The following is a 14,616-nucleotide window of genomic DNA, read 5'->3' on the forward strand; positions in this document are numbered from 1 at the left end:
AGCACGCTCCTTAAATCCCCTAAGGTTCTGCCTCTTCGTCACGCGGTGGCCAATCCAACACGTGGCACATTTCTCTAAAATGGGAAAAGTTGGACAGCACTGTAGCACTCGTTGCAGAGTCCACACGTGGGAACGGGTGAGGAGGAATTGCAAATTCCGCTGCTATTTCTTTCAGAGGTGCAACAGTATTGCCAGCGGCACGTGTCCATCGAAATCACTTATGGTTCTTCCGGCCCCGCGGGCCTCAACTGCGGCCAGCTCTCTCCGGTCGGACACGGTTAATTACTTGACTTGTCCTTTTATTCACCCATCGTCTGTCCGTCGTCGGTTGCTGCCACAGGCGTCCTTCTGCGGGAGTCAATCAAACGGGAAGATCATTCCCGCAGAGCCAAGCGTGAGAAAAATTCCACAGTCTCCTTCCCAGCGAGGCATCCTTTTCTGTGCGGTCGCCGGCCACCTGACGGTGTCAATTTACCACTGCTGTAGTCTCCACTGGGGTCATCCCGATAGAGGGAAAATGCGCCTTAATCCACTTCGGCTGGTGTGCATCCCGCTCATAACAGGCTGGCACTGATTTTGGGCGGGACCGAGATTCTAGGTGTTTGCATGGGCCGGTTAGTACATTTTAAATGTCAGAGCTGAAAATGAATCACAGCTGTACATCCAATTACATTGTGCGTTGGCAGTGCGGTAGCATTAGAAGGCGTGCTATCGTAGTCTAAGTGGGCGCATGCTGTAAGGGCATCATCGTGAGGGAGAGGGAGATCAGATGCACCTGACGCCATCACTTCTTCACTTCGCGTACGGCAAAAAGCCTGGTCGCTTTTATTCACCAAAGTACCCCTCGCGGTGGCTGAGTGGCTATGCACTCTAAACAGAAAGGAGTAAAAAAATAGGCCGTGGTTTAGCTCTGGTTAAACCTGGAGTGACGTGATAGCTACGTCTGGCCGAGTGGAACTTGCTCAGTTGAATTGCAAAGTCAGTCTTTCGCAGCTCTGTTTCGCTGGGCGTTCCTTCTTCATCTGCGTCCCACTTGACACGGCGCATGCGCACAGCTGTGGCAGCTCGGTTTCGCCGGTGCGCCCTGCCGCCGTCAGCAGCAGCTGCTCCGCACCCCATGGCTGGCCACGTGACCAACCATGTGATCAGCAACGGCGCCGCGCCGCCGGCATCTGCTCCGCACCACGTGACCGACCACGTGACAACGTGGCGGTTAAGCCACGCTGAAGGCTCGAAATGCAGCCATAATGTAGCTCTCGCTACAAAATGAAGTAGGCTGCCCTCTATTGCACTCCCTAATATTAAATAGAGTGCGCTATGGACAGCTTACTCCCTTTTTCACTCCCATATAGGCGTGTTCATGTTAAGCGTGTGTAGTTCGGCTGCTGACCCCAAGGTCGCGGGATCGAATCCTGGCACTAGTGACCGCATTTTCGGTGGAGACGAAATGCAAAGAAACTGGAGGGGACGCTTAAGCTTTGCCTTAAGGGTATGACGCGATTGCGTAATGGGTTAATTCTCATAAATACATGGAGAATGCCATTCTGTACATTACATTCATAGATCCCTGCGAGCCCTCATAGCCCTCCTGGCGCAGTGATGCAGCGTTTAAGCGATGCGCCGCTATCCCCTGCGATGGCAGGTGCTGGCGGGGCTTGTACGACTCATGCAGCTGTTGGCAAGCAATTGCAAATTAAAGATTGGTTTTTGAGGAAAAGAAATGGCGCAGTATCTCTCTCACATCTCGGTGGACTCCTGAACCACACCGCAGAAGGGTTAAAGGTTTTTTTTTTTATTTTATGGTGGTTTAACGTCGCAAAGCAACTGAGGCTATGAGGGACGCCGTAGTGAAGGGCTCCGGAAATTTCGACCACCTGGGGTTCATTAACGTGCACTGACATCGCACAGTACAGGGGCCTCTAGAATTTCGCCTCCATCGAAATTCGACCGCCGGGGCCGGGATCGAACCCGCGTCTTTCGGGCCAGCAGCCGAGCGCCATAACCACTGAGCCACCGCGGCGGCCGGAAGGGGTAAATGAGGTAGTGAGAGAAGAAAGGAAGAAAGAGATGCCGTAGTGGAGGTCTCCCTGGAATAACTTCGATCACCTGGGGATATTTAACGCGCGCTGGCATCGCGCAGCCCACGGGCGCCGTTTGCGTTTCGTCTCCATTGAACCGCGGCCGCCAACGTCGGGTTCGAGCCCAGGAACTCCGGCTCAACATCCGAGCGCCCTAACCACTGAGGCACCGCGGCGGATTTTGGACAAACGGGCGGAAACCGAACAGTAATTTAAAACAGGTGGAGCTGATATGAAAATGCGGGGTAGACTGCTCGTCAATGAAAGCAGCAATAGTTTCAAGCTGTGGAAGGCGAAAAGCAGGTAAATGCAAAGCGTAGGGCATACTCCTGAAATACCCCCCCCCCCCCCCCCCCCCGCTGTCACAGGCACAGATAAACCACTGGCTAAAAAAAGCCAGCCATTATTATGCTGTGATTTCCGCCTTGAGTAGCGCAGGAGAGAAGGCTACCGAAGAAGAAAAAGAGTGAGTACGACTACTGTGAAAGTGACATGAGCAACATGATGATGCACAGTTAAAGGGGAAGTGAAGATTTTGTCGAATTTGACGTGTTTAAAGGGGTAAAATGTGTGAAACTTGCAGGTAAAGCATGCGAAGTGTTTTTGTGCTAGGATTTTAAATTGTGATGTAATCGCAGAATAAAGCCACATCAGCGTTCAGGCTTCCCTGCAGTGCGCAGCGACGGGCAGAAGACCCAACGATGACGTCACGTAGGCTGGCGCTGCTTTCCAGCTCAGAAACTGTTGTTTCTAGGAAGTAAACCGGTGCTGCCGAAGGTGAAGCCCACGAAGCATTGTTTGGCGCTGTTGGAAAACGCACGGCAGCTCGAGGGCGATGGCAGCAGACGTCTAAAGTTGCGGATACAATGACGTCACCACGAGTTTCTCCTACGCTGTGAGGAGAAGCGTGTCATTGCAGTTTTAATCGGCAATTACGTCACTATTTTAAATGCTAGCGCATTACTACTTGGCATGCTTTACCCAGAAGCTTCATGTATGCGATTTCTTAACGAACCTCAAATTCTCAAAAAACCATTTCACTTTCCCTTTGAAACATTTCGAAAGGGGAGAAATAAGAACAATAATGAAGATCAGTTGATTTTCACAATAAAGTAGAGATCCTAAACCACCTACGAATTAATTTTCACTGTCAGTACACGCCATCAAGATCGAGCATGTCTGTTTCCAATATCGGGGTCCACCTTCAGGAACTATCGACGTTCGTAATTCTAAACACGAAAACTTTGCAGTAAATACAAACTCATGTGGCACTGCATTTAATCCTCCTCTGAAGAAATTATTTTCTTCAAGTTTTGAATATAGGATTTTAGAATCGACGTCAGTCTTGAAAACGAAGCAAACCATGGAGGAAAGAAAGAACTCAGGAGAGGCGGTTACGCCACATTTTTTGAAGCCAGCTCTTTGAAGGTGATAAACACGTGTGCAGCTACATATGTTTTTTTTTCCTTGCGCAGTTACAAGCGTACTATGATAAACATCTTTGGTTACAGGCGCGAAAACATGCACAACACATGGCAGAAAGACGGGACGGAGCACCTTAATTAATCTAAGCTTTTTTTTATCGCAAATTAAAGAAGCATGTGCGAGAACAATTTTTCCACTTGTTCGCTATCATATCAACTCTGAAGATGATAGTATTTCTTGCGTGTAAGACGGTATATATTTGTGCGTGTTGCCTTCGAATAAATCAGTTGAGAGTGGCGCTCTGTCCCGTCTTTCTGCCTTGTGTTGTGTCTGTTTTCGCGCCTGAAACCAAAGATGTAGAGCTACCAACTTGCCCCGCAAGACGTTCTTTTGTACTATGCTGATGTTCAGGTGAATGAACGCAGTAACTTGCATGCTACGAAGTACAATGAGGGGCAGTGCCCATCGACTCCCTGACTTCGCGCTTTACTACCGCGGCCCATTCCCTGTTAGCCGGCTCTTTAATGCGGTATTTATCTGCCAGAAACCTATCGAGGCTAAATTAAATTTAATTTTATGCTACTACGCGGATCCAACAGTGACGCAGCTGGTCAATACATGTTGCTTCCGCACTGCGCAGGCTTGACATAGCCGCTGGTAGCTGCAGCAGCCGCGGTAAGCACGGGCAGGCGAAACCTGTTTTGCCTACCATACGAAAGTCGCTGCTGACATCAGCGCCACCGCATCTTCGTGACGTCGCGGCGTGAAGGAGGTCTATTGGTCAGGCCGGGGCAACACGTGCTGAGCCGTGTTATCGCCAATAGGCAGCCGTGGTCAGTGTCTACTATCGCAGCGATAAACAAGGTTGGAAGCAGAGATAAGAGCGTAATTTGGCGGGCACATTAGGCAGGCCTTTCAGTTCCAATCGGAGCACACGGACGTGTTGAACGATACACCTCCTGGAAGCATGCTGTACACGCTTGTGGGGTTTTCCCCTGAATTGGACTGGCGGCCCCTACTCTTTGCCAAGCCTATTCCTCTGCACAGGGTATGCGGTGCCTGTGGACTGGTGCGCAGGAAGACGGCGTTCCTTCCATGCATGCACGTGCTGTGCGAGTCCTGCTACGGGCAGTGCGCGCAGGAAGGCTCTCGCATCTGCCCCCTCGACGGCTGCGACTTCCAGGACGAGGACGTCGAGAGGAGGGAGTGTCCCGCAGAGGAGGTTCTTCGAAGAGAGGTATGCGATAAGGGAAAGGAACTATAGACGCCTTGCGCTTCAGGTTTCTATTTGATTATGCGTTGGATGCTTTAACGTAAGGGCATGTTGTGCGAAGGCGAGAATAAGGGTAACAGAGTGGATTCCAAGAGAAGGCGAGCGTACAGCATAGGCAGGAGAAAGAGGCCAAGGAGGCCATGAACGAGACACGACCTTACAGTATTCATGTACATATCTATATTTGCGAGAACATGATGTACTTGACTGCTTAGAATTATATAGCGCGAAGCATGCGCTTCCTTTAAGGAAACATTTTCATTTTGCTCACCATTTCGATCGGAGGACCGATCTTTTTCAAGAGTGATTTGCTTCATTGGTGCCTCCTCTTTATTTATATTAGACCCAGAGGAGGAGGAGGAGGAAGAAAAGACAATACAGAATAAGTAAAAATATTAAAAAGCAAAAAGCTGGAAAAAGCATCTGGAGCTGCGCGAGAAATGTTTGGGGGAGAGAAACCAAAAAGAAAAGAGGGGGGGGGGGGTGGGCTTACCCTGGCAGGAATTTCAGGGGGGAAAAGAATCTCTACCCAACCACAAAGAGAGGAGTCAAGCAGCTGTCAAACAGTGTTTTCTTTTTTTCTTCTTTTTTTCTTTCCTCGGGCAATACTTTCCCCTTGCAGCCTCTGCAAATCGACATCGCACCCGCAAAAAAAAAACAAGAAAAAAACGAAAGGAAAAGGGGGAAGTAGGGGAGGCAGCCAAAGGAATGTTGTCAGTGTGAGCAACCTCAATTCATAGAATAGCCAAGAATGCGAAATGGTAAACAAAAATAGAATAAAAAATATCATACGAAATTATAAGAGAAGGAGATATGTGGCCTTCGCAGGACCAAAGAATGATTTGAACGCCAGATGGAAATAACTAGCCGAAACAAACATGCAAAAGGGGTATGACCTCAGACGACGCAATCAGCGGCGGTGCTTTGTCCATTAGGCTGGGAATTTTTGCCGGTCTCTGCCATCGAAAGAGATTATGATAGGGTACCGTGATATTCGTTGATGCCCTTTTGCATTGTGTAAAACTTGAAAACAAAGTATGAATCGCGTTGTTCGCGCTCCCGAGTGTTTTTAAAGCCACTTCGTAATATTGTTGCTTTAACTTCATCAAACTCTTGGCCTCTCTCGCGGAGGTGTCTCGAAAGAGGGAGGCTAGGCAGAGATTGAGCATGTGAGTGGTGGTTATTAAATCTTAATCGGAAGGAATTGTCTGTTTGTCCCATGTATTGCATTTGACATTTGCCACACTCGAGCATGTAAACAACATTACTGGAATCGCAACTTAAATCTTCTCGGATAACATGTTTGAAATCTGATGGTGGGTACTTTTAGCCAGTGCTGTGGTTTGCGTGTGTTTGCAAGCTTGGAATCGGCTCTTTCCGCACGGCGTGCAACCTACCGGCCTCTGTTTATTAACCGTTGAGCGCACAAGGCGGGTTTGTAAATCTTTTGGCCATCTCTATGTTACCTGGGGTCCATTGGAAAAAATTTTTGAGAGCCGCTCACTTTGTTTTATGATATTTGAATTGTTTGTTAAAGGATTTTGTTAATGTTTGCAAGGTTGTTTGTGAACGTCAGTAATAGATTCGAGCGATGCGGTGTTGGCAGGGATTCCGTAGGGATGTGATTATGATTAGTAACTTCCGCCCTTTTAATGGCATCGTTGATGGGAGAGGACGGGTAGCGCTGTTTCTTTAAAACTTCGCGCATGTGATTAGCATTTTTTGAAAATCTTCCGATCGAGAGCAAATGCGTTTTAATCGGATAGCCTGTGAGTATGGAATTGAACTTTTGCAGCGGCGTGGGTGGCAACTGCTGAAATGAAGGTACTGTTGCATGTCTGCTGGTTTTTATAAACGGTACTGATTAATGCACCCGCTTTAACACGAGCCAAAACGTCAAGGAAGTTAATCCGATTAGTTGAGTAGGTGTGTGTGAAAGAGATATTTGAATGTATGTTGCTGAATGAGGTGATAAACTTAATTAGTTCTTCCTCTGCTTCTGTCCAAATCATGAATACCTCATCAAGAAAACGTTTGTAAAAAGCCGGTTTGGTTGGATAGGAGGAAAGAAAGTCTGATTCAATTTTGTTCATAAATATGTTGGCGTAATTTGGTGCCATATTAGTGCCCATAGCCATACCACTGGTTTGAAGATAATATGAGTTGTTTAATTCGAAAGTGCTCAGTTTATTACCAAATCTGCAAGTGTCTCGATAGCACTTGGAGTGAGAGAGTCTAGGGTTCTGTGTACATTATATGCTCCGACCATGGCCTGGATTCCGTCGTCATGTGGGATGTTGGTGTAAAGTGACACCACGTCCAGGGTAACTAGGAAAGCGCCGTGAGGGGAAGGTGACATTGGACAATTGTCTCAGGAAATGTTTAGCATCGCGTATGTAAGATGGATGTTTCGGAGATATATGTTTGATGAGAGAATCGATGTAATATGAGATCGGTTCTGTAAGTGTGCCGACGCCAGAAACAACAGGCCGCCCTGGATGATTCTGTTTGTGTATTTTCGGAAGCATGTAAAAGCGCCCCGTGGAGGCATTTTTTGGCGTCAGCGGCTTACTTTTCGCGGTGGTAATTCACCTTCATCGGTTAGTGTAATGAGAGCTTTTGCTATGATCTTCTGGTGTTCAGAGGTGGGGTCTGATGATAGTTTCTTACAGAATTTTGAGTCGTTGAGCTGGCGCTTGCCCTCCTGAATATTATCATGTTTGTCCAAAATAACACCTCCACCCTTGTCGGCGGGCTCAATGACGATGTCGGTTCGTTTCCTAAGTGAGCCTAACTCTAATACGTGTTTATTTTTTGTGAAGTTGGGTGGGCCAGATTTTAGTGTCCCGAAGGCCTGAAGAATGTCCTTTTGTATCGCTTTAAAATATAGGTCAGAATATTTATCCCTGCCAGTGTTGGGTGTCCACTGTTGCGGAGGTTTGGGGCACCAAGCATTATTTTGGTTTAGTTTGCCGAAAAAATATTCCCGTAGTCTAAGTGTTCGAGAAAAGTATTGCAGATCCTTGAGTAACTGGTACTCATTATGCTGGCCATTATTTGGGCAAAATTTTGGGCCTCCTGATAAAAGGTACTTTTCATCGGAGGTAAGTTGGGAGCTTGATAGGTTGATTATATTTTCCGGAAGGTGTGGCTCTCCAGGTGTTCGGTCTAATGTGGTTGTATGTTCCTTTACCGTTCCGGGGTTATTGTCGGGGGGGGGGGGATATACGGGTTGCTTGTTGCAATATCATTGTGCGCTCTATACCTGACTCAACAGCAATGTCATCACTAGAGAATATTTTAAGTTTCTTTGTCCAAATCTGCTTTATTTTTGTCAACTGAAAGACCTCAACCTCATTTCTCTCGGGTGCTGAGAGTACGATGTAGAGACGCGCCCGCCTCTCCTTGAGTGTTATTGATATTAATGTCTGTTCATAGTGATCAATTGTTATTTTCAGCTTAGGCTGGACATGAGGAGGAAGGAGACAGGTTTTTGTACCCTTGCCGGGGAGAGCGGGTTGTTCATAGTACAGGCTTGATGTGCGGATGCTAGAGGGGCAATGCGGGGTGGACAGGGTGCTCCCGACGGTGCGGGAACCATGGCCGATCTCCTTACCTTTCCTGCATAACCTCGGCGACAGAGCCACAGAAAGTTGTCCTGGAGTGTAATAACGTTCACCGGACAGTGCCCTTGCCCCTGGTCCTTCTCAGTTTGCATGCTAAATTGAAGCAGAACCTATCCTGCACCCGTGTAGAGCATGTCAAAGGCTGAGTTGTTCAGGATGGAAGAACAATAATTTTTTTTCCCTGGGTCTCGAAGGAGCGGAAAATTTCAGGAAACGAGGCATAGGATGGGGAGCGACGGGTTTATACGCGGCAGGGAGAGATGCGAGAGTGGCCAATGAGGCTGCGGCGCAGACACCCACCGTCCGAGCTTCGGAGCGAGATTGGGAGGTCGTTGGTTCGCGTCCCATTGGCTTCATCGTGTTTTTCTTCTTGTTTCCTATTGTTATATTGAGGCGATAATAAATACACATTAATCTTCGATTAATGAACACCACAAATTGTACAAAAAAACATACCCTGTGCTCCTTAGTTTCAGTGACTGCTGGCTTACGTAATGTATGCCCCAACGGCGTCGGTTATCTTCACTGACAGTCGCGCTGCACTTACAGGTGTTGTGGCGACTGGCTACCCGCCTCCTTGGACAACTGCGGACATGCATAAGCGAAGAGCGCGCAATATAACGGAATAAAGGAATTAAGTACGGTGCAAACACCTTGGTCATTTCTCAGAATAAGGGTCGTGTATGCGTGTTATCCTCTGCGGTGCGTCATAACCCGCGAACCTTCAGTGGAGCCCCGGTGAAAACTCGCTACTACTGACGATAAATTCGGCAGAATCTGCTTGCAAGGAGCACAGGTGACGCCATGACACTGAGGCCTTCGCAACGTGCGAAAAAACAAACAAACTTGAGGCTCCTATCTACACTGTGAAGGTGGTTGGACAGCGAAGCTGTAAACGACACCCAATTACTCATTGCGATGTCACTTGCAAAAAAACACACGTGGCTCTACAAAGAGTGAAGCCAGAGACAAGTGAAATTTACTTATGTTACCCTTTATTACTTCACAATGACATTCACGACTGCTTCATGATCAGTATGATATACGCTGAGATTTTCAGTTCTGACTGTAGAGATACTCTTTGCTAAAGTTCAACTCAACCAACCACCTTAAATGGTGGTTGAGTTGCATTAGTGAAACACGTGAGTGCGAACTCTTACATGATAAATTGGATGAACAACTTGTTTGGCGGTTTTGGTATATCCACCTTAATTTCCCGGACAACGGTGTTATCCATCGCTACTGCGCATGAAGCACTCAATGTCAGCTTTGGGTGTATTCGGTGAGATGCATGCCATGAAAATTACGACTCCATCGCTTTTATTCACGGCACACACATCACCGCAGTCGACTTGGCCTGCACTTCAGACGAGGTCTTCTAATGACGTCAACCCCTTTCGAAGCAGCTGCAAACCTAATGTTTACCGGAATGCGTAGAACGATGTTCCCACAGTTCACACGCGTCTTATCATCGATCATGTGCTTTTGATGCTTGTTTTGTGGTTTTTCTTATTGAACACGAGTACTGAGCTGTATGCCTGATTTTAAAGGAGATACGCTGTTTCTATTAAGTTTTTAGCCTGGCGTTTTTGCGTACGACAACTACACGAAAACTTTCTTGGATGGTAGAGGTACACAGCTCGCTGCAAAAAAAAAAAAGTCTTGCTCTACCGACACTTTTGCACGCACACGAACACTGGGATTTTAGGTAGCTGCATCTGGGCAGTTGAAACCAATTCAGCGGTCGAGAGCAAACAGGGCAAAAGTTATAGCTTGGTGGGAACCGTCGCCCGGTGGCTTTATTACAGTCGCAGACGTTTTCAGCGCATTCTTGCTTTACTCATTGCAGGTTAAATGCTGGAACGCAAAACACGGCTGCGGGACTGTGGTGGCTGCTTCCCTGCTCTCCGAGCATTTCCAGTGAGAATGTGGACACCACTCTGCACGGTGCCCCAAGTGTTCGGCCTCGGTTCTTTGCAGCGATGTGTGCGCACACCTGATATCAGACTGTGCAACACAGGCGACGCATCTTGCACCTGAGTCTGGCCATCACCTCAACGACACGGAGGACACAGCACTCTCAACATCTTTCCAACGAGTCATTGAGCAGCAGGCTGTTGAAATGAGAACCCATCTAAGAGAGCTGGTTACTGATGTTAAACTGCATGGTGATAGACTGAACGAAGTCTCCCATGGGATAAACACTTTTAAAGAAGCGCTCACAGGAAAAGTGACCGAAGCAACGAGCCAAATTCAAGAAAGTGTCACAACAGGCGTGCGCGAAATCACCAGTGATAACGAGCGGTTGAAAGAGCACTTGATAACTCGGAATGAAAACCTTTCCGGCAACCTAAACACACTGGAGAAAAAAATTAAGGATGAGTTGGCGGCCAAAACGAAAGAGATCTCCCGCAACTGCTCACAAATTGTAGCATCAATTCATGAAATGAAATTTGAAACTACAGAACAGCGAGAAGAAACTGGACCGCATTAGGACATTGCTTCGAAAAGGTGACGCACAAGGAGAGCATGTGATCTTCGATGTCAAAGGAGTGAAATCGCTCGAAAAAAAAGCGCTGATGCTAGGCTGGGCCGAGTACGATAGCGAGCAGGTGTACCTGTGTGGCTACTGCATGTCACCTGGACTGCAATTCATCAAGGATGGTAGATCTGTGCTCCTGTGTTTGGCGTTGACCTTGCATAAGGGCGACAACGACGACGCTGTTGAGTGGCCATTCCAGCACAAAATACGGCTGGGGGTCATACACCCACGAGTAGGTGTGGAGGAATTGTTCATTGGAAATAAGCCACGCCGTGAAATGAAAGAGGTTCAAAAGCCTACAACATCAAGTTATCCAGAACGTTATTTTTGTTACCCTTCGTTTGATCTTGAATATCTCAGCGCCGACGGCTACGTGTTGGAGGACACGCTTCGGATTAAATGGGAAGTGCTCCCATGAGCCTCGCCGGCAGAAGGCGTCGGATGGAAGGCATTCCTTTCCTCTGGCATATCCATTACAGCAGATTGTTGCTGATGAATAATCTATGCAGTACAGAAAAATCCATCAGAAGCACAACACAGTCTTCATGCCGAATGATTTTGCTTTGCAGCAGCTTCATTGCTTCATGTTTACCACGTTGGGTAACTTCACTTCTGTACCCTAATTGTGATGGCCACACAGGACTGACAACAGGAAGAGATCGCCTGCAGCTTAATAGGGGGTCAATGATTGTCTATGCTTTCGCGGCTATGGTATTGAATAACCGTGAGAAGGACAGATGACCCGTTGTGAAATGAACGGTCTCGGTGATTCAGAATGTGACCTTGAACTAAGGCGACAAACACGAGGAGAGAAATTACTAATAAAGGGAAGTTCACATTATTTTCTTACGTTCCTTCTTTATTTTCGGCCCCTGGTGTACCATGAATTAGAACGCGTCTCGGAAAAGACAACGTTGCCGCCGCGGATGTGCTATGGCTTCATTTTTTGCCCTCCGGACACAGCATCGGGTGTTCTACTGCTGTTCCCAAAGCTAGCTGCCGCGGGTGGTCGCCTGAGCTGTGAGGAAAATGAAGAAAAACTTAGGTTAGGAGACGTGCGCGTCATTCATTCCAGACTTGGTGTTTATGGATGAGCCTATCTAAGTGGCAAAACGACATTGCCGTGCGTGAGATGTTTCGCAGAAAGCCAACATCCGTGCCTGAGCAAACTCGGCCGCAAGAGGAGTTTAAAAACTTCTGCCTGTCATGATAAACACCTAATCTTCCTATCAGTGCGCACTTGGTCACGGCGGTCCGGTGGGTCAAGAAACCTTTAGCACAGGAGCCTACTTATCTCATTTCCCCAAGCGTAGGTTGAAACTGACTTGAGGGCTTCGAGCATCTCGCAATTCATCGTTGGTATGCAAATGTTCCATTCACAATAGGATGGAGTAAGGCTTAAAAGCCCTTGCTTTATTACCTCTAAACCATACGCCTTATAAAGACAGAGCAACATAAAAGAATTCATAAAAAATTAGTCTGTCTGCTAAATGTTTGTCCAAGTTCCATAATTATTTTTCGGTCCCGGTCAAGAAAGAAAAGGCGAATTGTCTCGACCCAGTTTACGCCTGAACACAAAAAAAAATACAGGAGCGAAGGAGTGGAGGTATCACACAGGTCAAATGATACTCGAAATGGACCTTTTAAAGGGAGCAACAAAATTGTGGAAACAATAAACAGCCACTTTAAATGACATGCTGCGTAGAGCAGTTGAATGAGCGATTTCCCGCTCTGAAAGTGCCATATTCCGTTCATTAATTTCTCGTTTTCATCTTCATTTATAACTTGACCCTATCGCCCTTCATTTGGCGCTGGTTCCTGAATTCCACGGCATGTGGCTGCGAGGGTCGACTGCAATTCACCTGCAGTGCACGGCCACGTGATGAATGAGACATCCCAGATAGATTTCACATCAAACCTAACTGATTTAACTGCGGTTTACAGACAGGAAGGTAAAGCATAAATTCTCCTGAGGGCAAATAAACAAATGCGATTTAATTACAAGCGCCAACTTCAAATGCCAGACGTAGCAATGGCCGCAGGGATTGCTAACGGCATTGCTACACGGATGATACTGGTAGAAGCTGCAAGGGGATGCTGCAATTCACCTGCAGTGCACGGCCACTTGATGAATGAGACATCCCCGAGAGATTTCACATCAACCGTAACTAATTTAACTACGGTTTACATACAGGACGGTAAGGCATAAATTCTCCTGAGGGCAAACAAACAAGTGCGATTTGATTCCAACCACCCAACTTCAACTGCAAGGCGAAGCAGAGGCCGTTAGGCACACACGTAAAAGTCGAGGCATTGCTACACGGAAGAAACTAGCAGAAAACACGCAACCGCTTATGTTACACAAACAAAACACGGTAATACTGTTATACAGCTTGGATAACAAGGCCATGACAGATACAATTAGGCAGTACTGTAAAGCTTAGCAACCAGCGGCGAAACGGGGGCGAAAAAAGGTGGACAACACACGAAAGGCGCCTTACGTGTACGTCCAAATTTTGAAGCGAAAGCTTCCCTACGCTAGCTACAGCTGTTTAGCCGTGCGTTGCCTGTTGACCTTCAAGTGAGCCCGAGGTCAAGTGCGGCTATAGGCCTTACCGTATGCCGTCCACCATGGTGTCGCACCACTTGACATTTCGATTCGCCGGTAGAGGGCGGTACAATAGGCCGCAGCGTTCATTAGGTGATCAACCTCTCTCGATCAACCATTAATTTAACTGCCACCTGTCAGGGTGGATGTCGTCTCCTTTTTTTTCCTGTGAACGTTCATTTAGCGCACAGCCTTCAGAAACGAATATGTACCAACTAGCCCGTCAGAAAGCCTTAGCAGGATGGGCGAGCTGCCTATCCAGTGTGTGGAACGCACTCAACGTTACAGACGTCGAGCCGCGTCTAATTGCCCGATACTCAACAGTCTTCGCTCTCTACCCAAGTTCAGCAGTAGTTAAACCGCACCTAACTTTTTTATCCAGCTGAGGCTCGGCAGATCATGTGGTCAGGCAGCAGCCGCTCCGCGGCTGTGGAGCCTCCGAGCAGCGACGGCGAAGACTCGATTCGGCGGCTCAGCGAGGTCACGTGATGCGCTGCAATGGCAGTGGCGCAGCAAGGACGTTCAAGGTTAAAAGTGCGGCGACGGCGAAATCACTCCGTCGATGACAGTAAAAACTTTCGCTTTTTAATAAATCCTCGGACTAAAACACGCGTACTATTAGAACTCGCATATATCCCACCGCTGATCACCAGTTGTTATGATGGAGGGCAGCGTGGTTGAGCCGCAGAAGGGACGGGGAAGGATGGAAGCTTGAAGTTTGGGAAAATGAAAACAAGCGGGTTTAATAGCACTTCGACGAAACTTGTTTACACGTTGAAAGTAAAAGCAAACAGTCCAAAATTCAAGAGTTCGTGCGTTGAGCGACTGGATCAGCCTTCTCGCCAGGGCCCAGAGCATCCTTTCTCCATCAGCACGCTCCTTAAATCCCCTAAGGTTCTGCCTCTTCGTCAGGCGGTGGCCAATCCAACACCTGGCACAATTCTCTAAGATGGGAAAAGTTGGACAGCAGTGTAGCACTCGTTGCAGAGTCCACAAGTGGGAACGGGTGAGGAGGAGTTGCAAATTCCGCTCCTATTTCTTTCAGAGGTGCAACAGTATTGCCA

The 14,616-nt window shown here is 47.6% G+C and overlaps 1 protein-coding gene across 2 annotated transcripts; it reads left to right on the plus strand.

The window, feature by feature from the left end:
• The first annotated feature begins 4,369 nt into the window (after nt 1–4,369).
• LOC144104076 (RING finger protein 151-like) lies at nt 4,370–11,803 on the plus strand. Of its 2 annotated transcripts, none has more exons than XM_077636870.1 (2): nt 4,370–4,740; nt 8,952–10,241. In XM_077636870.1, exons 1-2 carry the CDS (start codon nt 4,471–4,473, stop codon nt 9,021–9,023), a joined length of 342 nt encoding a protein of 113 aa, XP_077492996.1. In that variant the 5' UTR covers nt 4,370–4,470; the 3' UTR covers nt 9,024–10,241. The 2 variants fall into 2 exon arrangements, with proteins under 2 accessions (XP_077492996.1, XP_077492995.1); XM_077636869.1 differs by lacking the exon at nt 8,952–10,241 and adding an exon at nt 10,252–11,803 and having other exon boundaries at nt 4,392–4,740.
• Nucleotides 11,804–14,616: the final 2,813 nt, after the last annotated feature.

The sequence above is a fragment of the Amblyomma americanum genome, chromosome 9 (genome assembly GCF_052857255.1).
Source record: "Amblyomma americanum isolate KBUSLIRL-KWMA chromosome 9, ASM5285725v1, whole genome shotgun sequence".
Classification (NCBI taxonomy): domain Eukaryota; kingdom Metazoa; phylum Arthropoda; class Arachnida; order Ixodida; family Ixodidae; genus Amblyomma; species Amblyomma americanum.